General features: G+C 37.7%; 1 protein-coding gene and 2 non-coding genes across 3 annotated transcripts; 2 read left to right on the top strand and 1 right to left on the bottom strand.

Moving 5' to 3' along the window:
- Positions 1 to 212: 212 nt before the first annotated feature.
- On the top strand, positions 213 to 285 carry trnar-ucu (transfer RNA arginine (anticodon UCU)). The gene has a single exon. It is a non-coding gene; the product is annotated as a tRNA-Arg (tRNA).
- Positions 286 to 1,744: 1,459 nt separating this feature from the next.
- trnar-ucu (transfer RNA arginine (anticodon UCU)) lies at positions 1,745 to 1,817 on the top strand. The gene has a single exon. It is a non-coding gene; the product is annotated as a tRNA-Arg (tRNA).
- A 14,129-nt stretch (positions 1,818 to 15,946) lies between these two features.
- On the bottom strand, positions 15,947 to 24,584 carry LOC127949736 (neuronal acetylcholine receptor subunit alpha-10-like). Its single transcript, XM_052547242.1, has 6 exons — positions 24,539 to 24,584; positions 24,011 to 24,156; positions 22,024 to 22,178; positions 21,651 to 21,834; positions 19,913 to 20,264; positions 15,947 to 16,812 (listed from the first exon to the last, which is right to left on the bottom strand). Exons 1-6 carry the CDS (start codon positions 24,582 to 24,584, stop codon positions 15,947 to 15,949), a joined length of 1,749 nt encoding a protein of 582 aa, XP_052403202.1.
- Between the last annotated feature and the right edge of the window lie 712 nt (positions 24,585 to 25,296).

Raw genomic sequence — 25,296 nt, 5'->3', positions numbered from 1 at the left:
GGATAAAGCATCAGCCTTCGGAGCTGAGGATTGTGGGTTTGAGTCCCACCTGGGTCATCTTTCAAGCATTGCATTTAAGCTGGCAGTGCAAGAAAGAAATTCAAGGACTTTAACTTCACTGTAGACATTAGAATAGAACCGGCAATTTAATGATATTGCTTTTAGTTTGTTTATGACTGTCTGTCAATGCCTCTTGATTCACTAGTGAACCATGCCCAGTGGCTTAATGGATAAGGCATCAGCCTTCTGAGCTGAGGATTGTGGGTTCGAGTCCCACTTGGGTCATCATTCAAGAGTTGCATTTCAGCTGGCATTGCAAGAAAGAAATTCAATGGTGAACTTTTACTATAGACTCAAGAATTAGCATAGAACTGGCATTTTTTGAAATAACTTTCAATTTAGCTTGCATCAGAATGTTAATGAATACTTCAGGCTTAATCAGAGAAAAGGTCCAGTTGTCTAATAAATAAGGCATCAACCTTCGGAGCTGGGGGTTGTGAATTAAATTACCACCTGAGTCGCCAATGAGAGGTTAGATTTAAGTTGGCTGCGCAACAGGTACCAGGATGATAAGTGCAAGGAGACACAATAGCTGTGACAAAGGAACATGAGAGTTAGCATAGAACTGCCAACGGAACATGAGAACTAGCAATTTCATGAAAACTCTTTCATTTTGGTTTGTTTCTGACTCTCTGTCAATGCCTCTGGGTTCACCAGTGAACAAGGCCCAGTGGCCTAATGCATGGGTCTTCAGAGCTGAGGATTGTGGGTTCATCTTTCAAGGTTGGTGTTTATGTTGGCAGTGCAAGGAAGAAATTCTAGGAAGATGACGTCAATATGACACTATAGCCACAAGATTAATCATAAAATTGGCAAATTTCTGAAAACTCACTCAGTTCAGCTTGGATAAGACGGTCTGTAAATGCCTCTGTGTGGATTTGTTGGAAAATACCCAGTGGCCAAACGGATAAGGCATCAACCTTCAGAGCTGAAGATTGTGGGTTCAAGTCATGAGAATTATCATAGAACAGGCAATTTTCTGAAATCTCACTCAGATCAGCTTCGGATAAGACTTTCTGTAATGCCTCTGGGTTCACTAACAGATGTGGCCCATTGGCCTAATGGATAAGGCATCAGCCTCAGGAGCTGGGAATTGTGGGTTCAAGTGCCACGTGGGTCGTCTTTGAGGGCTTTCATTTAAGTGGGCTATGCAAGAAATTTCAGGATGATAACTTCAATATGACACTATAGCCCCAAGAATTAGCATAGAACTGGCAATTTTATGATATTGCTTTCAGTTTAGTTTGTTTCTGACTGTCTGTCAATGACTCTGGGTTCGAATCCCACCTGGGTCATCTTTCAAGAGTTGCATTTAAGCTGGCAGTGCAAGACAGAAATTCAAGGACGATATCTTCATTGTAGACATAAGAATTAGCATAGAACTGGCAATGTCATGAAATCGCTTTTAGTTTGTTTATGACTGTGTGTGAATGCCTCTGGGTTCACCAGCGAAAGAGGCCCAGTGGCTTAATGGATAAGGCATCAACCTTCGGAGCTGAGGATTGTGGGTTCGAGTCCCACCTGGGTCATCTTTCAAGCATTGCATTTAAGATGGCAGTGCAAGAAAGAAATTCAAGGACTATAACTTCACTGTAGACATTAGAATAGAACCGGTAATTTCATGATATTGCTTTTAGTTTGTTTATGACTGTCTGTCAATGCCTCTTGATTCACTGGTGAACCATGCCCAGTGGCTTAATGGATAAGGCATCAGCCTTCTGAGCTGAGGATTGTGGGTTCGAGTCCCACTTGGGTCATCATTCAAGAGTTGCATTTCAGCTGGCATTGCAAGAAAGAAATTCAATGGTGAACTTTTACTATAGACACAAGAATTAGCCTAGAACTGGCATTTTTTGAAATAACTTTCAATTTAGCTTGCATCAGAATGTTAATGAATACCTCAGGCTTAATCAGAGAAAAGGTCCAGTTGTCTAATAAATCAACCTTCGGAGCTGGTGGTTGTGAATTAAATTACCACCTGAGTTGTCAATGAGAGGTTAGATTTAAGTTGGCTGCGCAACAGGTACCAGGATGATAATTGCAAGGAGACACAATAGCTGTGACAAAGGAACATGAGAGTTAGCATAGAACTGCCAACGGAACATGAGAACTAGCAATTTCATTAAAACTCTTTCAGTTTAGTTTGTTTCTGACTGTCTGTCAATGTCTCTGGGTTCACCAGTGAACAAGGCCCAGTGGCCTAATGCATCGGTCTTCAGAGCTGAGGATTGTGGGCTCATCTTTCAAGGTTGGTGTTTATGTTGGCAGTGCAAGGAAGAAATTATAGGACGATAACGTCAATATGACACTATAGCCACAAGATTAATCATAAAATTGGCAAATTTCTGAAAACTCACTCAGTTCAGCTTGGATAAGACGGTCTGTAAATGCCTCTGTGTGGACTTGTGGGAAAATATCCAGTGGCCAAACGGATAAGACATCAACATTCAGAGCTGAAGATTGTGGGTTCAAGTCATGAGAATTATCATAGAACAGGCAATTTTCTGAAATTTCACTCAGATCAGCTTTGGATAATACTTTCTGTAATGCCTCTGGGTTCACTAACAGATGTGGCCTAGTGGCCCTCCGGAGCTGGGAATTGTGGGTTCAAGTCCAACCTGGGTCGTCTTTGAGGGCTTTCATTTAAGTGGGCTATGCAAGAAATTTCAGGATGATAACTTCAATATGACACTATAGCCCCAAGATATAGCATAGAACTGGCAATTTCATGATATTGCTTTCAGTTTAGTTTGTTTCTGACTGTCTGTCAGTGACTCTGGGTTCGAATCCTACCTGGGTCATCTTTCAAGCGTTAAATTTAAGCTGGCAGTGCAAGACAGAAATTCAAGGACCTTAACTTCACGGTAGACATAAGATTTAGCATAGAACTGGCAACGTCATGATATCGCTTTTAGTTTGATTATGACTGTGTGTCAATGCCTCTGGGCTCAAAAGTGAAAGCGGCCCAGTGGCCCTTCGGAGCTGAGGATTGTGGGTTCGAATCCCACCTGGGTCATCTTTCAAGAGTTGCATTTAAGCTGGCAGTGCAAGACAGAAATTCAAGGACGATATCTTCACTGCAGACATAAGAATTAGCATAGAACTGGCAATGTCATGATATTGCTTTTAGTTTGTTTATGACTGTGTGTCAATGCCTCTTGATTCACCAGTGAACAAGTCCCAGTGGCCTAATGGATAAGGCATCAGCCTTCGGAGCTGAGGATTGTGGGTTCGAGTCCCACCTGGGTTGTCCTTCAAGAGTTGCATTTCAGCTGGCATCGCAAGAAAGAAATTCAGGGGTGAACTTTTACTATAGACACAAGAATTAGCATAGAACTAGCATTTTTTGAAATAACTTTCAATTTAGCTCGCATCAGAATGTTAATGAATACCTCAGGCTTAATCAGAGAAAATGTCCAGTTGTCTAATAAATAAGGCATCAACCTTCGGAGCTGGGGGTTGTGAATTAAATTACCACCTGAGTCGTCAATGAGAGGTTAGATTTAAGTTGGCTGCGCAACAGGTACCAGGATGATAAGTGCAAGGAGACACAATAGCTGTGACAAAGGAACATGAGAGTTAGCATAGAACTGCCAACGGAACATGAGAACTAGCAATTTCATGAAAACACTTTCAGTTTAGTTTGTTTCTGACTCTCTGTCAATGCCTCTGGGTTCACCAGTGAACAAGGCCCAGTGGCCTAATGCATGGCCTTCAGAGCTGAGGATTGTGGGTTCATCTTTCAAGGTTGGTGTTTATGTTGGCAGTGCAAGGAAGAAATTATAGGACGATAACGTCAATATGACACTATAGCCACAAGATTAATCATAAAATTGGCAAATTTCTGAAAATTCACTCAGTTCAGCTTGGATAAGACGGTCTGTAAATGCCTCTGTGTGGACTTGTGGGAAAATATCCAGTGGCCAAATGGATAAGACATCAACGTTAAGAGCTGAAGATTGTGGGTTCATGTCATCAGAATTAGCATAGAACAGGCAATTTTCTGAAATCTCACTCAGATCAGCTTTGGATAAGACTTTCTGTAATGCCTATGGGTTCACTAACAGATGTGGCCCAGTGGCCTAATGGATAAGGCATCAGCCTCAGGAGCTGGGAATTGTGGGTTCAAGTCCCACCTGGGTCGTCTTTGAGGGCTTTGTCAGTTGAGAAAAAATCTACAAGTTTTTGCAGTTAAAGATTCTGAAAATATGCTTATAAAAGTATCTGCTTATGCAGATGATATCACTGATTTTATAAGAAATACAAATAATGCTGAAGCATTAAAAGAAAGCTTAAATATTTATGAAAAGGCCTCATCTGCAAGGGTCTATTGGAATAAAAGTGAAGGTTTCATTATGAGGAACTGGCAAGAGGAGTCTCCTCCAGTACTCCTAGGTGGAGTTAAATGGGGTAAAGAAGGGTTAACATTTTTAGGGGTGTATCTAAGGAAAGAAAGAAATAAGGAAACTAACTGGGATGGCATGATAGAAAAAGTGTGTGGAAAATTGTCCAAATGGAAGTGGGTGTTCTATGATTTTCCTTTTCTATTTTTCTGAATTGGAATTCGTAATTCAGTTACACATATTTTTCTTTCTTCCTTTCTCTTGTTCATCATGTTTTCAACACTCAGAATCAGATTTTGATCAGTTCTGTCAGAAAGCTGCTAGTATTAACAGGGAACTTGAACTAGAAGCTCAATGCTGAACTTGAATATGTTGCCAGGGAAGCTGAAGTCCATCAAAGGTTCAACACTTCACAGGTAATGTTGAAGACATTTAGTTATAACTGATTTACTTTAATTAATCCCTACTTAATGTGTTAATATGTGTTAATGTGTCCTTACTTTCAAATATTTTCTTCACAGATCATTTTTAACACACTGTCTCAACATGAAGGCTATGTATTAAAACAACAAAAACATTTTCCTTTTTAATTTTTTCAGTTGAAAAGGTAGACCAAAGGAAGACCTGTCATATTCTTGTCAAACCCGTCTTGTTTGTGGAGAGGGATGAATTTGAATCTTGTGCGTTTACGGAGAAGACTAAAAGCTGCAACGGCAAACATTTCCAATCGTACGTCTGTGTTGGTGTGATCAGCTCAGTGTTATTTTTGGCAGCCCTTTTAGTTTTAGTCTTAGTCTTTTGAACAAAAATGCTTTTTAGTTTTAGTCACATTTTAGTCACTTATAAACTTGATAGTTTTAGTCAAGTTTTAGTCGACAAAAACACAAAAAGGTTTTAGTCAAGTTTTAGTTGACGAAAACACAAAAAGGTTTTAGTCAAGTTTTAGTCAATTTTAGTAAAAAACAAAAAAGTAGTCTTTAACAAATTAATTTAGGTTAAAAAGTATTGGAAATGGACTTAGGTTTGACAGGTTGCAACGAGTGTTGCAATTCATAAAACAACAGTTAACCTTAAAAGCTTTGCATAATAAACTAGACTTTCTCATTGATGGAGATGCAGTGCTGCCAAGCTGTACTTCATGGTCGCATTGGCCAGAAACCTTTTATCCACATATTTCAAGTTATATTTTTTCCATGAATTGATGCCCCTCGGAAATTTTTAGCACATTGCCTATTTTCACCAGTAATCACAGTAATAAAGGAATGGTTTAAAGTTTAAACAGCAAAAAAACGTTGAGCTACTACAATATTACACACAGATAAAGTGGTAACAGTGGAATCACTGTTTTACTCCAAAAAAGCCAGGAATAAAAACATTCTTACTTTGGCAATTGTGGCTTTATTTGAGAAATTGCTAAAGTGCAATGAACGTCGTGCCCAAAATATAAGCTATTGATGAACACATACTTATGCTCTACAACTTGTGCTTCAACTTGTCTGCCAGTGCAACAACAAGATGCATATTATTTGTAAACACAAACATCATACAACCCTGTCTAATAAAAGTGACACAAACATTCAGGGATGCATACACATGTATGGTCAAAAAAGAGAGAGTTATCGAAGCCCTCACCCCGCAGCAAATATCACAATTTTATATTATATATGAATGTCAAGAGCTAAGTGTATGTATTTATATAGCCTACACTAATAATATACAATTAAATTATGATCATTTTAAATGTATTGTGTAGGCTAAGTATAAAATATGGAACATAAAAAATATAGGCTTTTAATAATCTTTCAGTGCGCAAAACCATGATAATATGAAACGCTTCAAAACAGAGCGCACAAAGCGCGTATGCACATCGCGGGTGCAGAATGATGTGCTCAAAGCAACATGGAGTAACAGTGTGCTGCGCTGCTCAAGTGCGCATTTAAAAGTACGTGCAACCCAGGGGGCAAGGAACTCGACCGGAAGTTGGATTTCTGTTGAGACATTCAGATGGTAGAGTCAGAATTTGGTGTAAACAGAATGAGCACATGGATCTATCATGCCTTGTTACCACTGTGCAGGCTGGTGGTGGTGGTGGAGAATGGTGTGGGGGATGTTTTCTTGGCACACTTTAGGCCCCTTAGTGCCAGTTGGGAATCATTTAAATGCCACGGCCTACCTGAGCATTGTTTCTGATGTAGCGTATCAGACCCGAACCAGACAAATTAAAGAGTCGATCAGGACTGTGGTTGAAACACGATCCGAATTCCTCAGAAAGGCAACAGGAGGTCATAAATCATTCCGTGCCACAAGTCCGAAGCGAGATAACCAACCAACCAACTTTTTTACAGAACAGCTCTCAATATTAACACCATTAGAACAATTATTGGCTATTTCAATTCGGAGAAGAGATTGTCAAATTTGGGGCAAGTAATTGAGATGCAACGCTGGACATCACATGTAAATCCATGAGAGTAATACTCAAGATTCTTGGACTGACTTTCCCCACCTAGCAGAACCAGACTGAAATTCCTGGGGGGGGCTTTTAACCTCTGGTCTCCATAGAAAGACTTTATGTCGGAGAATGGCACATAAACTCTCTTTTCTAGATATAAATGGACCAAAATGAACTCAAACTACTAATAAATGAATATCAGTCCATCGCTTAACTCCATATTCATTTATAAAGTATGTAACCCACACATTTGACTATCATGTTATAATCACTTATTGTGTATGTCTTTTAATAACTATTGGATAGCTTAAAGGTGCCATCTGTAATGTTTGGCAAAAAAAATCAAGTCCTACACCACATTCCATACCAGATGGGGGCAATATGCCTCAATAAAGTGAATTGGTCTACTCTAGAGTAACAAATGAGAAATGGCATAGTCTCTATGCTCCGCCCCTACTTTCACAACAACACTACAGCCATAGCCGAAGCCTAACTGTGCGTTCACACCGCCGGCGTCTAGAGCGTCAAAAATTCGCTCTTGCCGCTCTGCTCACGACGCTGCAGAAAGATTTGTGAGCGCTCAGATGCTCTAATGTAGATCGAATGCCTTTTTTGTATTTAAAGCGGCCGCAAAGCAAACAAGCTTGTTGATCTTGTGCAGACTAACCACAAGGAGTTATAAGTTAACCTCATTAAATATTGTTGTGGACGAAATATTATGATCCTTTACTTAAAATGAACAATCTCAGACACCTTGGTCCACATATCACTTTTAATTTATTTTTTATGTCCTTGTACGCAAACAGGGACACATCATAGATTAATACAAACGCTAAACAGCAATAATCAACCTGTCTTTTATTCTGCTTGGAAACTAATGTGCTAACTCTCAAGCATTCACCGTGAGACACACACAATTGACTCTTTTCACACGCTTTCACGCCACACATAAATTTTTTCACGCACAGAAAAACCACGAAGCAAACAGGACATGGAGACCAACAGACTAGACAGAGCAGGTTAGTCATGATATAATAAAATGGGTAACGTTAAGTTATAGCTAGCTCATTATCAAATGCAGCTACGGTTAGCCATCGCTAACATTAGCACGTTTATCGAACAGCCTTCGATACATTTCTATGTTATAACTTCCCGAAAACAAATGAACAAACATATAAAACAAACTTCTAGCGAAATACTAACAGCATCTAACTTATCAATCGAAAAGAAATGTTGCAAGTTCAGAGTCGAACCTCATTTCTTTGAGGTCCATCAGTTGCCTCCAGCGATTAAAAGCAGTGCCGATGTTTACTCTGGTTCGGCTCCTTTTCTTATCGGATTTGATTTGTGATTCCGAGCGCGGTTGTTTCCCTGTAGCGGGTGGGGGTCTCTTGCCAAGGGCTTGAGCCATAATTTCTCTCTCTTCCCTGAACTGAAATGAAGTACTGTGCTGTACTTTCCACATGAATGACATCAGGTTCAGGCACGCCCACAAGACGTGCAAGTTATTTGTGTATTGCAGGTTGGCTGGTGGTTATGTTGCTCGCATACCGCCTCCCATGGCCGAAACAGGTATTACGACACCTGTCGAGCCGGGGCTAGTAATACTAATGCTAATTAAGGTTGATATCTCTGCAGCACTATAACTTGACATTTTTTTAATGACATCATCGCCCTTATTTCTTCTCATTCTTTTGATGCGTGTAGGTCATGTTATGGATATTTTTACCTCAATTTTTGCATATGGCACCTTTAAGGATACATATTCATGTTTCATATGTACGTGTTTGAATCTGTTAGCTTGAAACAGTCCTGACGTCAGTTATTAGTTAAATGTATCATATTCTTGTTATAGGAATCATGTCCAAAATTATACCCTACAAAAGCGGGAAAATTCGGATCACGTGCTTGATGAGATAACATATGATTTATGATACCCTCGAGCAAAGAAGATATCTGATTGGTCAAGACAACATTTGAGGTGTGGCCAGCAGGCCAGTTTAAATACTTAGGACACCATAAAAACTTGTTTTTAGCTTCTAGCTTTGCTTCTTAGCTTTTGCTATTAGTCATGTTGTCTTTTAGCTTGTAGCATTGCTACCTAGCTTTTGCTTTTAGCCATGCTTTTAGTCATCACTGTTCTCTGAGTGCGGTTCCAGCGTGCTTCGGCCTGCTGCAACTTAGCCACGATGAGAAGAAACACCACCTAGTCTCGTCAAACTTTACTTCTGTTATTTAACTTCAGTTTCTTTTCTTTTCCATTTGAGAGTTTAGTGTTCTGAGTTAAGTTTTGTAACGCTGTGTCTCCAAGTCTGACCTCGAGTGCCCGTTCAACTTCAACCAGCCCACAAAACTCTGCGTCTTCAGCCAACGCCCAACCACGGGCTTCCCAAGATGTCACTTCATCGACTACTGAACTTCCAGCCAATCAGCGACATCGGGAAACCCCCTTTACACAGGAGACGCAAGTAGTACCTCCAGTCTCTGATCTATACTGGTGTATATAATATAATTTATCCTCAGTGAGGAACTCAATGCGAGGTTTAATTAAGTGATTGATGGCTGTTCATGTCTATGCAATTTTACGTATTGCTGTAAACTTGGGATTTCACATTTTCATTCTCTTAAACTCATTCTTCCCTAAATTTCTATCTTCCTGCAACTTGTATAAATGTCTGAGCGTATGTGCTTATGTGTTAGATTAGTTTATGTCTTAGATATATCTAATAAAGCCTTATTCATATTGAAAAGAGAAGTATCTTGTGTTTTGTGCTTAGAAGTGAATATCTTAAACTGCCGATCTTGTTACTGTGCTAATTTATATTGTTTTCACTATACTTTGGATATTAATATCCAGTGCAGATTTGATGCTAAACGGCTCATGCAGTGAATTGCAGGGCGTCTCAGTGATCAGGTATGAAACAGTGATTCTGTTCAAATTCCCTTTAAAATCTTAAATGATTCCCTTTGAGCTAAATTGACCTGTTTCCCTTACACTGACCATGTCAATCCCTTTATGACCACTATGTACCCATCCTCTGATGGCTACTTCCAGCAGGATAATGTTCCTGTGGCACAGTGGTAGAGCATTTTATTAGCAGCGCAAAAGGTTTTGAGTTTGAGTCCCAGGGAACACATGTTAGGTCAAAAATGTATAGCCTGAATACACTAAGTTGGTCTGGATAAAAGACACATGCCTTTGGTGTGAGAGACCCAGGTTCGAATCCACTGTGAGATACCAATGTGTCCCTGAGCAAGACACTTAACCCCTAATTGCTCCAGAGGCATGCGACCTCTGACATATATAGCAATTGTAAGTCACTTTGGATAAAAGCGTCAGCTAAATAAATAAAAAAATTAATGCACCATGTCACAAAGCTCGAATCATTTAAAATTGGTTTCTTGAACATGATAATGAGTTCACTGTACTAAAATGGCCCACCAGATCTCAACCCAATAGAGCATCTTTGGGATGTGGTGGAACGGGAGCTTAGTGTCCTGGATGTGCATCCCACAAACCTCCATCAACTGCAAGATGCTATCCTAACAATATGGGCCAACATTTCTAAAGAATGCTTTCCGCACCTTGTTGATTCAATGCCACGTTGAATTAAGGCAGTTCTGAAGGGGAAAGGGGGTCAAACACAGTATTAGTATGGTGTTCCTAATAATCCTTTGGGTGAGAGTGTATATATATATATATATATATATATATATATATATATATATATATATATATGAATATATATAAATTTTTCTAATAAAAAATAAAGAGAATACAAAAAAATTAGAAAGGTAGTTAATTATTATTATTATTATTTATTTATTATTTTTTTTAAGAATATAATAAGAATAGTAAGTGCTAAATTTAGAGGGTCAAATAAAGACGGAAGAGGTGTGTTTTAAGCAGATTCTTGAAAATGGCTAAGGACTCATCTGCTCGGATTGAGTTGGGCAGATCATTCCACCAGGAGAGATCATTTAATTTAAAAGTCCATAAAAGTGACTTTGTGCTTTTTGGGGATGGCACAATCAAGTGACGTTCACTAGCTTCTAGGGAGCACATAAGTCTGAAGTAATGAATTTAGGTAAAGGGGTGCAGAGCCAGTGGTGGTTTTGTATCAAACATCAATGCCTTGAAATTTATGCAAGCAGTTATTGGTAGCTGGTTCAAATTGATAAACAGAGGTGTGATGTGTATTCTTTACGGCTCATTAAAAATTAATCTTGCTGCCACGTTCTGGATTTATTGTAAAGGCTTGATAGAACTGGCTGGAAGACCTGGCAAGAGAGCATTGCAATAGTCCAGCCTGGACAGAACAAGAGCTGAACAAGGAGTTGTGCAGCATGTTCCAAAAGAAAGGGCCTGATATTCTTAATGTTGAATAAAGCAAATCTGCAGAACCGGACAGTTTTAGCAATGTGATCTGAGAAAGTTAGCTGATCAATCATAACTCCAAGGTTTCTGGATGTTTTTGAAGGAGTTGGTTGATGTGCCCAACTTGATGGTGAAATTGTGATAAACGATCGGTTTTCATGTTTCTACAATATTTAGTAGTAGCTTATGGTGGTGACTGTCAGTTTGTGCACGTTTGACAGGATTAAAAAAACAAAAAAACAAAAAACAAAGACATAGTCAGCTAGACGATGAACATTATTAATTAATAGTTATTATATGATGCAGTCACACATGTAGCAATAATTGTTAGTTCTGTTTGTTGATTCAGGGTTAGCATCATCTGAGGTCCTCTGAGGGTCAGCATCATCTCTTCTCAGGTGTTCTGGATCCAGACTGGAGGTTGTGTAAATCCTAGTTACCACGGGATGTAAATCCTGTGGCAAAACATAGAAACAAAATAGAGACATCATTAGCATAGCTGCTGATCCAACAAAGTAAAATTAGTTTAACCCAAGCTAATGAATAAAAATGCACATTTGATCAGATGCAACTACACTCACAATTTAAGAGATACATTATTTGAATGCTTGGCGAAAGAGATGCGTTTTTAATCTAGATTTAAATAGAGAGAGTGTGTCTGAACCCCGAACATTATCAGGAAGGCTATTCCAGAGTTTGGGTGCCAAATGTGAGAAAGCTCTACCTCCTTTAGTGGACTTTGCTATCCTAGGAACTACCAAAAGTCCAGCGTTTTGTTACCTTAGGGTGCGTGATGGGTTGTAACGTGGTAGAAGGCTAGTTAGGTACGCAGGAGCTAAACCATTTAGGGCCTTTCTAATGTTATCTATTTTATCAGTGAAGAAATTCATGAAGTCATTACTATTTAACATTGGTGGAATATTTGAATCAGGTGGCATCTGGTAATTTGTTAATTTAGCCACTGTGCTAAATAAAAACATTGGATTGTTTTGGTTATTTTCAATGAGTTTGTGTATATGTTCTGTCCTAGCAGTTTTTAGAGCCTGCCTATAGCTGGACATACTGTTTTTCCACACAATTCTAAAAACTTCCAAGTTAGTTTTTCTCCATTTGCGTTCAAGACTACTTGCGTTCAAGAGTTACTTTCTTGAGAGAGTGAGTATTACTGTTATACCATGGCACAGTGAGTTAACATCCAGTAAGAAATGTCTGTTCGACAAGCTGAGATGCGAGTAGCTACCGTTGGATCATCAGGATGGAATGAGATGTAGAGTTTAGTGTCATCAGCATAGCAGTGGTAAGAAAAGCAATGTTTCTGAATGACAGAACAAAATGATGCCATGTAGACAGAGAAGAGAAGTGGTCCAAGAACTGAGCCCTGAGGCACCCCAGTACTGAGACGTTGCGACTTGGACACCTCACCAAGATACTTTAAAGAACCTATCTGATAGGGAAGACTCAAACCACTGTAGTGCGGTTCCTGAGATGCCCTTTGTCAGTAGTGTTGACAGGAGGATTTGGTGGGTAACCGTGTCAAAAGCAGCAGACAGATCAAGCAAGATAAGTATTGAAGATTTTGAGTCTGCTCTTGCCAGTCTTAGGGCTTCAACAACTGAGAGCTAGGTAGTCTTAGTTATGTCCACTTCTGAAACCAGATTGGTTGCTGTCAAGCAGGTTGTTCTTTGTGAAAAAGGCAGAGACTTGGTTGAACACAGCTCGTTCAAGTGTTTTTGCAATGAAAGGAAGGGAAACTGGTCTGTAGATCTATAAAAGAATACCTACTGTATTCTACATGCCAACTAATTCAAAATGGTAATGTAGTGGGGAGAGGTGAGGACCCAAAAGGGAAATGTAAATGAAGACTTTTAATAGAGAATAGCAATGTAACAGAAAAAAACAGTCTTCAGATAAATAACAAAAGGCAGCCGATGAGCAGGCACACAAACAGTGAACAAAGTCTCTCTTCGAAGTAAATCAACAAACAGAAAGTCCTTCCTTGTAAACGGATCAGCACACAGTCAGCGTGCAGTGAAAGGCGCGATAGAGACGAGATAATGAGAAACAGCTGATGAAGTGTGAGAGTGTAACAAGATGACCAGCAGAGGGGAAAAAAGGGGAAGGCAAACCGAAACCATGACAGGTAATGTAAAAATTATATATTTTTTTTGTTTTTCTTTTTAACATTATTTAATTAATTGCATCAACTTAATGTTACTGAATTGCTAATTTATATATATATATATATAAATGGGGAAGTCATGGGGAAGTCATGGGGAAGTCGTGACCTAATGGTTAGAGGGTTGGACTCCCAATCGAAGGGTTGTGGGTTCTAGTCTCGGGCCGGATGGAATTGTGGGTGGGGGGAGTGCATGAACAGCTCTCTCTCCACCTTCAATACCACGACTTAGGTGCCCTTGAGCAAGGCACTGAACCCCCAACTGCTCCCTGGGCGCCGCAGCATAAATGGCTGCCCACTGCTCCGGGTGTGTGCTCACAGTGTGTGTGTGTGTGTGTGTGTGTGTGTGTGTGTGTTCACTGCTCTGTGTGTGTGCATTTCGGATGGGTTAAATGCAGAGCACAAATTCTGAGTATGGGTCACCATACTTGGCTGAATGTCACTTCACTCTCACTCTCTCACTCTTTCTGATAGAACTGATCAAAATCTGGCAACCTTTTTCTTAGCTTCCGTTTCCATGATGACTCTGTTGAGAATGTGTTGACCGTGGACATGCTCTGAGCTGACTTATTCCGAGATACATTTTTGGAACCAGCATACCATAAGTAAGCTAGGTTTGGGTTAACTAACTGAGAGATCAGGGTATACGTGACTGTAAGTTAACCTTGCTTTCGGGCATACCACCTGCACTGCCTGGGAAGTATGTCAGAATCCTGGCTACATTAAATTACAGATGAATAAAAATGACTCAAAGGCTGATGCATGTGATCAACAACTTTTTTTTGCTCTTTTTAAGTCAGTCCAAAAAGCATCAAAATTGTAAGGGTTGTCGTGCAAATATTCAGCACTCAGAACTTCATCCATGCATATTTTTGAACTAAAACATTTGCACCACAAAAAAGGAGGTTTTGAGTTATTTTTCAAAACTATCAAATTATTTAAAATGTTTAGTGTGTAGTAGATTTGTGAGAATTGGGGGTTGTGACACCATTGAGTTATTGAACTGTCACTGACCTGTTGGACCCATCTGCAAATATACTCCCTTTACTTTGGGTGTACTATCATCTCAGCATGGGCCGGTACACGATTTTGACGGTATGATAACTTAAAGCTAAATTATCACAGTTTCACTGTATTGTGGATACAGTTCTTACATTAATTATTTTTAGATGTCTGGGTAAAAATCTATTTTTTTTCCCCCATGAACAATATATTGAATTTTTTAAGCAACACAAGAAACATTTGCAACACACAAATGACTTTTTTTCCTTGATTTTTTTCTCAAGTGTTTGCTGAATTGATGGTTGATTTGCTGCTAGAGCTATTGCTGCCCTAAAAAGAAAATAAAGTAATACTTAATTTAACCTAAATCTGTGATTACCTTTTTTTAATTTAACTTTATCTTTTAATTATAGTACTTATGTAAGATATTTTAATGGTATATATAATTTTACATATAATTGATTGGGTTGTTTACATTCAGTATATAATTGGTTGGGTGATTGGTTTATTAAATTATACAATTTGAAGCAAAAACAGAATGTTCTGACCAAACATCCCTAAAATAAACAAAAGCAGGAGGAAGTTTAAGCACCAGTTTAAGTTTTGTGCTTTCCACACAAATTACCTTTTGGAAAGTGATTGCAGTGCAGTTTGTGCAAGTTCCGAATAGAGAGTTGCTGAAATAAAACATTTAGTGGCCAATAACTGATCTAAAATTGTGGTATACCTTGAAAGCAGGTAATCGGTTCATGCCTACAGTGAATGAGGATTGCTTTTGGGATTGCTTCCACTTTAAGATGAGACTTACTGTGACTGGATTAAACGTTTGACATTTGCATTTGTGGGGATATAACTGCAGTCACTGAATATTGATAAGGACACCCCAATAAATGGTACTTTCCTAGTAAAGGAAAGTAATTTTTCGAATAGCCCTGTGATAGACCATTTAAGGGGGGTAGTAGCACCATTTGTAAAGAATAATAGAAGCAGAGAACAATATAAGAAACAAGCACAGCAAATCAAACAAATAATGAAATACAGAAATTGCAGAATGTAGATTTATATGATGAGATAATATGTTAGCATTGGTCAAGGATGCAAGTTTTACACAGTGTGTGTGTGATCAACATTCAAGACTGGTCTATTTATGCATTTTTAATGTGCATTAGTGTGGATGTCTGTCAATGCGCATGTGCAGGGTTAATTGTGCATTATTAATGTTTGTCCATGCCAGACAAAGATTGTGTTACTCTATATACACATGTGGGAACACGTCTACACCTAAAATATTAATGCCTCTTCTTTAACTTTTACAACTAGATAATATTTTGGAATGTAAAGAATGTAATAAACAATTAACATATTGAGACATTCAAGCAAATACAGAACATGAGCCCATTTGCCAACAAATACAAGACTGTAGGAATTAATGTTTGAAAAAAAAAAAAAAAAAACAATCAATTACTAACTGGTCTTTTGACACATAGTGTTAGACAGTATGAAATATCAATTGATTATATATTTAAAGTGTACACGGTCTAGGTTGCCTTGGCCATGACAAGGATACTCATGAGGAAGACCATGATGAAAAACACCCACATGAAGAACCTGTCCATCACCTTGGCAACCTTCTTCCATTCAGCCCCTTTGGCCTGGTGTGCCCTCTGCTCTCTGAAACAGTTAGCTATGTACTCAATGTTTCGCACCACTTTCTGATGTTGGCCACAGATGCATACACATCCTGTGCCAGTGGTAATCTTATTGTTACTATCTGCTCCAAAGGTTTTGCTGTAGCTATTATTGTGGTGATACCCAACTCCACTGAGATAACCATTGCCATGATCGTAGGTGTACCCAGCAAGTTTTTCTGGAATGGAAAGTTCACTATCTTTGAGTTTTTCCTGGCTTGTCAGTGGGAGCTTTTCACTTCCATCTCGGCCAATGTAATGTGTGTGTTTTGGATGATGGGCATTCTGTCGAATAGGGGAATTTGAAGACGAGCGGGTCCTCCTTCCCTGGTTCTGCCTCTGTTGTCGATAGTCACTGCTGTTGTGATGGTACCCATTCCCATGCCTGTGGTCTCCGTGATTGTACCCATTAAACTGACTGCGGTTTCTGTCATTATGGTGACAGTCTCCATAAAACCCTTTGTCAAAATACCCATCTCTCTCAAGGCTAGCCAGTGGGTCTTCAGAGAACAATGTGCCTCGGTCACTTTCAGGTGTGGTACAGTTCTCCCCTACCTCATACACAAAGAAGATCTTCGACATGAAATCTATTATCAGGACTTTGGCCCAGTGTGGCACCGGTTTGGCTTCCGCTCCACAGAAGTGTATATTCATGATAAAGATAGTTAAAGATGTAGAGGCTGTTATCATGGTCATCGTTGCAATGTAGTATTTTCCTATAGGAAAGACAGACAAGGGATAAATAACAAAGATGCTATCAATGCTTATGACAAAGGATAAACAATAGACATTGTTTTTCTTTGCATGTCACATTATATTTTAACATATCAATAAAAATTATATTAATTAAATATCTTATTTTTGATAATTTAGTGACAATCTTAATTTTATTTATTCATTGATTGATTAATATAGCATTTTTTTCAATTGTCTATAACACCCAGCTACAGCCAGAACCACAATTTATTAATTTCCAGTAGAGTCTTACCAAGACTATGATGTATAATATATACTCTGCTTTCACTTCACTTCACAAATTGAAAGTTAATAGCAACTTACACTAGGGGGTCAAATGGGCCATGAATAAAGTATTTAAAGCTGCAGTCTGTAAGTTTTTCCTCTTTTTTGCCATCTCTGTTTGAAAACATGCAATGCATGTTGTTTATGGAATTATCTTCCTTGCGTGGGTTGTGTGGTGTTTGTCGGCATGGCTCAAACGCTGATTAATCTAATGTTTTGAGGAGTATGTGTGGCAGTCATTCACAGCGCCTGTGTGGATATTTACTGTACTTCACAATCACAGATTTTCATATTAAGAAATTATTTTAACCCAAAAAGCAAACTATGCTCCCTTTGAACTTGTTGTCTTTAAAATAAAAATCTTGTGTAATCCCAGGCTATGTGTAATCAAAAGTGCATTTAAAACTGCAATATAATTTCATTTCATTCAGATGTGTTTCATAAACAAATAATCAGATCAAGGCTGCATCTCATTGCTAGTTTTTCTTGATCTTAATGCTGCGTTCGACACCATAGATCATGACATACTAATAGATTGATTACAAAACTATACAGGTATTCAAGGGCAGGCTCTAAAATGGTTCAGATCCTACCTGTCTGATAGCTACCATTTTGTTTATTTAAATGGTGAGTCATGTCATTTAGCACCAGTAAAAATATGGAGTGCCACAAGGATCTGTCCTAGGTCCTCTGCTATTTTCAATATACATGTTGCCCCTTCGTAATATTACTAGAAAATACTGGATTAGTTTCCACTGTTATGCTGATGATACTCAACTATGTATCTCAACGAGACCTGATGAAGCTTCCAAATTATCTAAGCTAACAGAGTTTATTAAAATGTAAAAGACTGGATGACCAATAATTTTGTCTTTTTTGGATATTACTTATTGGACCAAAAAACAGTACACAGAATCTAGTAATACAGTTTGCAAATAGACGGATGTACTGTTACTTCCTCTGCAGTCTAAAACCTGGGTGTTTTATTAGACAGCAACTTGTCTTTTGAAAACCATATTTCCCATGTTACAAAACCAGCATTCTTCCATCTTAGAAACATTCCCAAGCTACGAAACATGTTACCTGTTTCTGATGCAAAAAAGCTAGTGACCTCTTTACTGGACTATTGTAATGCACTGCTAGGCAGTTGTCCTGCATCTTCAATAAACAAGCTACAGGTAGTCCAAAATGCAGTGGTTAGAGTCCTTCCCAGGTCAAGAATATATGATCATATTACCCCAATTTTACAGTTTCTGCACTGGCTACCTATAAAGTTCTGTATCAGTTACAAATTATTTTACTTACCTTTAAGGCCCTAAATGGTTTAGCTCCTGCATACTTAACTAGCCTTATACCACACTACAACCCATCACGCTCCCTAAGGTCACAAAATGCTTGACTTTTAGTAGTTCCTAGGATAGCAAAGTACACTAAAGGAGGTAGAGCTTTCTCACATTTGGCTCCCAAACTCTGGAAAAGCCTTCCTTATAATGTTCAGGGTTCAGACACACTCGCTCTGTTTAAATCTAGATTAAAAATCTCTTTCGCCAAGCATTCGAATGATGCATCTCATAATTTGTGACTGCAGTTGTATCTGATCAAATGTGCATTATTATTCTTTAGCTTGGGTTAAACTAATTAATTTTACTTGGTTGGAATAGCAGCTATGCTAATTGTGTCTCTATTTGTTTCTATGTTTTGCCAAGGGATTTACATTCCGTGGTAACTTGGATTTACACAAGCTCCAGTCTGGATCCAGAACCCCTTGAGAAGAGATGATGCAAACACCTCAGATGACCTCAGATGATGCTAACCCTGAAACAACAAACAGAACTAACAAATATTGCTACAAGTGTGATTGCATCTTATAATAATTGCTGTTAATAGTGTTGATTGTCTGGTTGACTACGTCTTGTATTAATTTTTCTGAAAATTCCTGTCATATGCACATAAACTGACAGTCACCACTGATAAGCTACTACTAAATATTGTAGAAATTAATTTTCTGTAAAGTTGCTTTGCTGTGATTTGTATTGTAAAAAGCGCTATACAGATAAACTTGAATTGATTTGAATAATACTTTCTGGCTTACAATCCGCCATCAAAATGATAAATTTAATGTGTTCCTGTAGTTCAATTGGTATAGCACTGTGCTATCAAGTGCAAGGTTGGGGGTTTGATTCCTCGGGAACACATGATAAGTAAAAGTTTATAGCCTAAATGCACTGTAAGTCGCTTTGGATAAAAGCGTCTGCTGAATGCAAAAATTTTATTTAAATGTAATTTTAATTATTCTAGCTCCTGTGAGAAAAGGGCTATAAACAACCGCCACCTGCAGGATCTTAACATGCAATATAGTCTACTAGCCGGGACAATTTTCTTTATGTTTACAGATGTGACGTAATGACACAGCATCATGATCGAATTTCCCACAAAAACCTACCCATACCATTCAGAAAAGAAAACATTATTATAAGATAACAGCTTTGAATTGGGCTAAAGTAAGGCAATCGTTTTGAACACTGGCTTATGTACTTTCTCAAATATTGATCTAGAATAATGTTTTGCCAAAAAAAGTTACGAACTGCAGCTTTAACCATAGTGACAATGACAGAAGTAAAGAAGTTGAGTCACTTTATAGCATTTGATTGTCACTTTTGTTATTATCCAAACTGTATAAACAGATCCACACTTAGCATTTCAACAGAATTGACAATATTCTCTAGCCAAAGTGAAATGAAAAGAAAGAGAAAACATATCCAAATATTTACAAATTCTCCTTTACAGTAAACTCACCAATTAGAGGAACACTTTCTGAAGGTGGCATACTCTCAGCCACCATCAGCTGAAATACAGTCAGAGCCAGCAGAACCGTCACCCCCAGTGAGACCTTCTCCCCTGAATCAGCAGGCAGGTAGAAACCCAGAGGAGCCAAGAAAGAGATGAGGAAACACGGTAGAAGAAGGTTGAAGATGTAGAAGGAAGAACGCCGCTTGAGCAGGACTGTGTACGTTATGTCAGGGTACGGATCAGAGCAGCAGCCGTACATTATGACGTTTTTAACGGCCGGCATACCGTGACACTCCCATTCCACGTTTTCCACAAAGTCTGAAAGGTCACCACTCTCCATGCCCATTCTGATATCCACCTGGGGTTATAGTGATGGGATTTTTAGTCAAGTCAAAGTTCCAAAACTGCAATATGTATAACAGGGTTTCATTTACAATTGATATGGATATCTATTATATATATATATATACATATATATATATATATATATATATATATATATATATATATATATATACATATATATATATATATATATATATATATATATATACTTTTAATGTATAATGATTTCTTCTTTAAAAAAATTATTTATTTATTTTATTTATTTATTTTCTATTTATTTTTGTTATGTTTTTTATGAGGAGAAATGGGGTTCCTATGCATGAAGATGACACAGCGGTCCAGCCACCATACATTTTATACAACTGGTAATATTCCTCCTTACTGTGTTTTTGTATGTATTCTGATTTAACTTCATAATCTGTGGATGTTGAGGACATACTGACTAACACCTACAATAAATCTATGTAGAGTGTTTCACTTACTGTTACATTTATTTAATCCTTTTGTTGAATGGATAGTCTACCCAAAAATGAAAATTCTATAATCATTTACACAACACTTGTTCCAAACCTGTATGAGTTAATCAATAATAGTACAGAATGAGTTTACAGTTACATGCATCAGACCTACAGATCTGAAGAACATTTTTTTTTTCATACTGTAGTAGACAATCGCTACCACCAACTGTTTGGTTACCAACATTCTTCAAATTAGCTTCTATTGTGTACAATAGCTGGAAGAAACTTTATTAAGGTTTGGAACAAGTGGAGGGTGAATAAATGATGAAGAATTTCATTGTTGAGTGAATTATCCCTATGAATATTTTGAATTCAACATGTACTGTATTTAAGACTAAAATAAGAGTAAATGAGCAAAACCCAAATGTGTCATACCTACAGTGAACTAGGGGACTACATCTGCATCCATTGGAACATAACAGTGTGCACATTTTACATTTATACTTTATATTAGGTGGCCTTAACTACAATGTACTTACAACAAAAAAAATAAGTACAATGTACTTTTTGTGTTTATATTGTATTGCAAAACACTTTAGCTGTTGTTGAGATGAGATGCAGGTAAGGTTAGGGACAGCTTTGATGGTATGGGTTAAGTTGTAAGAAATTGGTAAACAGTGTAATTATAAATATATTTACAGAAATTAATTACAAATGAAATTACATGCAGGCATTTAAAAAATATATAAGCATAATTTAAGAACATGCATGCAAGTGCATTGTATCAAATGATTTATTTAACTGTTAGTAGTTAAGGCCACCTAATATAAAGTGTGACTCAAAAAGCTGTTATACAAAGCAAGTTATTGGAATAATTCAACACAAGTATGCATGCTCACTATTGTTCTTGCTAACTATGTACACCTATCAAGTACATATACCTGGTTGCCATTGTAGGTCCAGGAGCCAAAGGTAAGGTTGCACTGCTGACTATCAAAGGGGAAATAAGAGACGTCCACCTTACAGGAACTCTTAGTGATAGCAGGGGAGTCCCAAGTGATCTCACCATTATATCTCAACACCACATTCGTGTCTGGGGGTCCGGAGGAGTCCTCCTCATCTGCACTGAGTGAAAAAGAAATATAGAGGTCAATAATTCAGTCTTTTATGTATTCATTAAACAAATTTGAGCCTGTTGTCTATATTAGTTAAGTATGAATGTTTACATTCTCACATTATGTCATAGTTAAATTAACAAAGTTGTATGTTTCCATGTTTTATGCAAGATAATGTGTGTATGTGACATGTATTAACTTGTTATACAGAACGATGTCTGGTCTCCAAACAAGACTGCTGGGTATTCGAATGACCTCAAGTCCATCATACTCATCTTTATCCCAATGTAGATAAGCATCATGCCAGATCTGACGCACCCAAAGGTATGTGGTCAACACCTGGTTCCTTTCATCCTAGCACAAAGAGTCAAGCACAAAGCAAAACCAATTTTCATAACTGCACATATTTTTTATTTATTTGGGCTCTCTATATATGAATTAATCAGTTATTTGATTTGTGAATAACCACCTAAATCTTGGTCTATTTATCATACACAGTGATCGCAGAAGACATAGAGTTGAATTGAATCTTTATGATCCTTTTAGAGCTTAAAACCCTATGTGCTTACTGTGAACATGTTCAAATGTATAAGGTTAGATATCTATTTTTATTTGAGTATGGGTTACACTGAGTATGGGTTACATTGTATGTTAAGACCAAGTATTCAGTCACACAGGGTCTTGCACTGCAAGATAAAACCCTGTTGTTGTACATGGTACACTTTCTCACAACAATGAAGAATGAAAGGAAAGAAAGTCTGAACCCTTAGGTTGCACTTAATGCCTTGTACATATCACATCTCATTGGTTAAAGGTACTCCTCAGGTTCAGTAAATTAATATTTGATCGAGTTTGATCAGGGTGGAAATTCAGTGCTTCTTGAATGAGAAATGCATTGTCTCTTTCTGGAACACACATAACAATTACTACCTGTGTCTTATATAACCATCATCCACAGACAGACAGAGACACAAACACTAATGTAAAACCATACAATTACAATTTAATTAGTGCATTTGAATAGGCTGTTCACCCAAAAATGACATTTCTGTCATCATTTACACTCATTTGCACTATTTTGTGCAAACAGGTGTTATTGCTTCCATTGAAGCACAAGATGTAACCATTCTCAAATCATGCTTGATAACAATTTTCCAGAAACTTGTAGAGTTTATTCTGCACTTCAGCTTGAAGCCATAGTAAGATAGTCTGAAGTTTAGATTAATTTGTTAATTAAATGTTTCACCCAATTTGCTATACTCATAAAGTGTGTGTATGTGGGTGTGTGTGTAAATAAAACGAAGTAAAAGAATTACACATCTTATTATCCAACACTTTGATCCGCAGTGGCACACTTGCTAAAAAACTACTATACATTAGTCACACAGCTTACACTATACATACACGCATAAAACTTTGCATTGTCAAAGGACACAGAGAGTTGATGAGAAGAGGATACACACATTAAACATTTGACGAGCACTGACACCTAGAGTTATCCATAATAACTGCAACAAAAATGAAGAACACAGCTATTAATCCAGTGGGGGCAGTTTTGGCTGGTTGGTAACTCTGTAACTGCATAATTATGTGGACAAAATGTTCCCACTGATGACCATTCCAATTTAGTTGTATGATCTTATTTAATGAATGAATTGTTTAAATATAAGTTACTGTGGTGGTTCTCTACTTGACATCCAATGTAAATCTGTGTGCTAAAGCAAAAGCCTTTCAAGAGTAAATTATGCTTTGAAATTGGTTAGGCACCATTAACAAATTTGCTGTCACTACATCATTAACTGCTGATATTTAAGTACTAGGTCTGCACAAGTATGTATTTCAGCTAGGCATGTATTTTCAGAGGTTAAAAGTTTGGGGCAATTGTGCAATCATTGCGGTTTCAGCATTAAGTTGCCAAAGTATGATCAGAACATACACACACCATGCCACATCAAGGCCAGTTGGACAGCGTGTGGGTGTTTTGCTGGTGCGATATACAGTATGCCTTTATCTCCGAACCAGCGGAAGTGATATCAAACCAACTGTTTCTGCAGTAGGTCTGATGCATGTAATTGTAAACTCATTCTGTTTTGTTATTTATAAAAATTGTGAGGTAAAATAGGTGCAGGGTTTAATGTCAGTATTCCATAGACGTGTGTGTGTGTGTGTGTGTGTTTAATGCTCACCATATCTTTGATCTGTGAGAGTGTGATCTGTAGAGTGACATTAAGGGCTTTGTCTGTGTCCTCCACAGGCCGTAAAGCATTAGAATAGTTCTCCATTAGGTCATTCAGCAGTTTTTGAGCAAAACGACCCTGAGCAGAGAAAACAACTAGAGAGGACATATATTTTAATTAATTGTTGTCATTTAAACAAATAGAGTCATATACCATAAAAAATTATACATTTGTTGAAATTTAACAAATCATTTCAATATTTTCTCAGGTATAGTAGTTTTGCAAAAATATGACTACCATAGTGATAAATATAACAGTACACGTTCACATATTTAAAACAAGAAATACAATTTGTTAACAAGGTGAGAAAATTTTTACTCTGAAAATCTATTGTTAACTGAAACAATATTGCTTATCAAAGAAATTAATTTTGTTCAAAGAATGTTCAGTTATCTTCTACTGAAAAACAAGACAAGATTGATTTGGAAAATTATGTATCTTTTGTCAGTATCAGCATTAAAAAGAGCATGGACTTACCATGTAGCAACATGCTAATGTGAACCACAATAAATATAATCTGCATTTTTCAGAAGAATGGCAAAAAAATACAATAAAATCTGGCAGTTATTATTTGCTGTTTCTTCTCATTTGCCGTCCAAGGTCATATTTTATTTGCTGGAGAGGAGGAAAGTCCCAGAGCGGTCTGAGCTTTGAGAGTGTGTGGTATGTCAGGTACAACACTGAAGGCCTGAATGTCTTGTTTCTCTGGAACAAGAGCCGAGGTATCACATAGCATGCACACTAACACACGTACACACGCTTCTTTTTACCGTGGAGATACTTATCTATGCAAGAAGAATGTGTGGTTATATTACTGGAGATCTTCTGTTCTTTCTAAAAACATCTTATGTGTTATCTTTTGCAGACTTGTGAAGGACTGTCCATAGTAATTATGTGTCATTGAATGTGTTTGTTCTGTCCATCACAGTGAGAGCCGATCTGACAAGAGTGTAGTGCAGACGGGTCATGTGGTTTGAGTGTTACACACAATGAATTTTAAAGGAAGAGAGGTCTGTCTCTGAGACATGCACACACTGACTTTCAAGACAGCAGAGATTAATAGGTAACATGTTACAAGGTATACATTCTAGACATTTCTTTTGCAGAAATGGAAATGAAAAATATCATTTTTTCTTTGCATCTCTGACACATATTAACTTTCTCATTAATTTTCTCATCTCATTAAAAAAGTGAGAACAAGTAATATTGTTCCCTGTGTTAGTTTACTGGTGGGG

The sequence above is a fragment of the Carassius gibelio genome, chromosome B1 (genome assembly GCF_023724105.1).
Source record: "Carassius gibelio isolate Cgi1373 ecotype wild population from Czech Republic chromosome B1, carGib1.2-hapl.c, whole genome shotgun sequence".
NCBI classification, from domain to species: Eukaryota; Metazoa; Chordata; class Actinopteri; order Cypriniformes; family Cyprinidae; genus Carassius; species Carassius gibelio.
This window is presented reverse-complemented; position numbering and strand designations above follow the sequence as displayed.